This window comes from Balaenoptera acutorostrata, chromosome 5 (genome assembly GCF_949987535.1).
Source record: "Balaenoptera acutorostrata chromosome 5, mBalAcu1.1, whole genome shotgun sequence".
NCBI classification, from domain to species: domain Eukaryota; kingdom Metazoa; phylum Chordata; class Mammalia; order Artiodactyla; family Balaenopteridae; genus Balaenoptera; species Balaenoptera acutorostrata.
The window spans coordinates 16,979,354-16,981,074 of record NC_080068.1 but is presented as its reverse complement, the minus strand read 5'-3'; the positions used below and the strand labels follow the sequence as shown (position 1 = coordinate 16,981,074).

Genomic DNA, 1,721 nt, shown 5'->3' with positions numbered 1-1,721 from the left:
ACTTTTCAAAATACTGTAGTAGCCAATACATAGAGGCATGCCTTAGGTGGCCATAGGAATGCAGTTTAGAAAATAAAGAAAAAATTCACACTGTAACTACTCAATTTCTTCAAAATCACTGAGCAAGAAAAGCACCAATGAACTTCCATACTGATTTTACATAACTTCTATACAGTACCTTGACTTAAATCCAAGAACAAAAGTTAAGACCCTCCTCCTATATTTTTGGTAAACAACTGCATGGTAAACTTAGATGACTTTTCCCCCAGATTTTACCTGGGAGTGGCCTTTTAAATTTTTTATTTAAAAGAGAGAAGGGTTGACACTTTTATACTGATGTCACCAATGTTAATATTTCTTGGAATCTCAGGAAGATTCGTATTCTTTACAGCTGATACAGCACGGGCTGGAGCTCCTGCTAAGCCAGCCACAGATTTCTCCAGTTTAGTTTGTGCATCAGTGTGTGTAACAATCTCATTCATGTTCGTCTCCAATACCATTCTCCCCATCACCATTTCTGCAAAGATATTGTGAACATTGTCTACATGGAAAATTAAATCCAGTTCACAGACGTTTTCAAAACACTTGTCTAATGTTTCCACAAATAATTGAATTAGATCTAAAATGACAAGTTCACTTTCTGAAGAATTCTCACAGAAGACAAAATATAACGTTGCATAATGTCTATAAATCAGTTTGTTGTCAGATCATCTAATTAATGATCCTCCTTCTAGGAAATTACAAACATTTTCATCTCTCTTAGATACCAAATGGAATGTCTCCCTGATGATTTGCTGTTGTGTATCTTCACTGTAGGGCTGGTAGAACTTGGAGAGCCGCGGCTTCCCATGGTTGTTAAAGATGAGGATTGCCTTGATCATGGCTGAGCCTGGCCAACAGGGTGGGAGCTGGGGCTAGGACGGGGGCGGATGTGCGAGCCTCGCCTCGGGATCTTGCTGGCAATCCTTCCCCACCTGCCCCCTCCTGCACCCCTTGAACACTTTTCAAATACTAATTTTTTTCAGTCATATATACGTATGTACATATATATGATATAAAAAAAAATACTACATCTTCCTAATTTGTCACTTATTTAATTTTATATATGGTTACTTTATTTATATAGAACTTTTAAATCATGTAATGAAAGTGTCTTTTTTTCTTTATGGATATTATTTTTTTAAGTTTTGTAACTAAGAAATATTTTCCTACCTCAAAGTCATAAAGATATTCCTCTATATGTTTTAAATATTTTAAGATTACATGATTAATGTATGTGTGCAATACAATATTGACAATATTTATTGAATCTGTACATGTTCCAGGCACTATTATAAGCTCTTTGCATGTTTAGTTCTTAAAACATTATATGATATACTTGATGCTTTTACTCCCATGACCCAACTGAGGAAATTCAACTGAAAGGGTTAAGCAACTTGCCCAACAGTAGGAAGCCTGTGATAGAGATATATGCCCACTGGGATTCAAATCCAGGCATTCTGGCTCTTCCTAAGTCAATACACAATCTATAATTTTAGTATTAACTCAATGCCCAAAATTGATCCTGAGATATAATTTCAAATTTTACCTTTGATAATTAAGTTTTTTCTTGAATAATTAATTTAATTAAATATTTGTTTACCACTTATCTATATATAATAAATAGTATTACACATTGTATTAAAATGAATTTGGTATGACAGTCTTTAGTACTATCATAA

At 34.1% G+C, this 1,721-nt stretch overlaps 1 protein-coding gene across 1 annotated transcript; it reads right to left on the bottom strand.

Moving 5' to 3' along the window:
- Positions 1-299: 299 nt before the first annotated feature.
- Positions 300-881, bottom strand: LOC103017279 (AP-3 complex subunit sigma-1-like). The gene is made up of 2 exons (XM_028167008.1): positions 812-881; positions 300-619 (listed from the first exon to the last, which is right to left on the bottom strand). Exons 1-2 carry the CDS (start codon positions 879-881, stop codon positions 300-302), a joined length of 390 nt encoding a protein of 129 aa, XP_028022809.1.
- Positions 882-1,721: the final 840 nt, after the last annotated feature.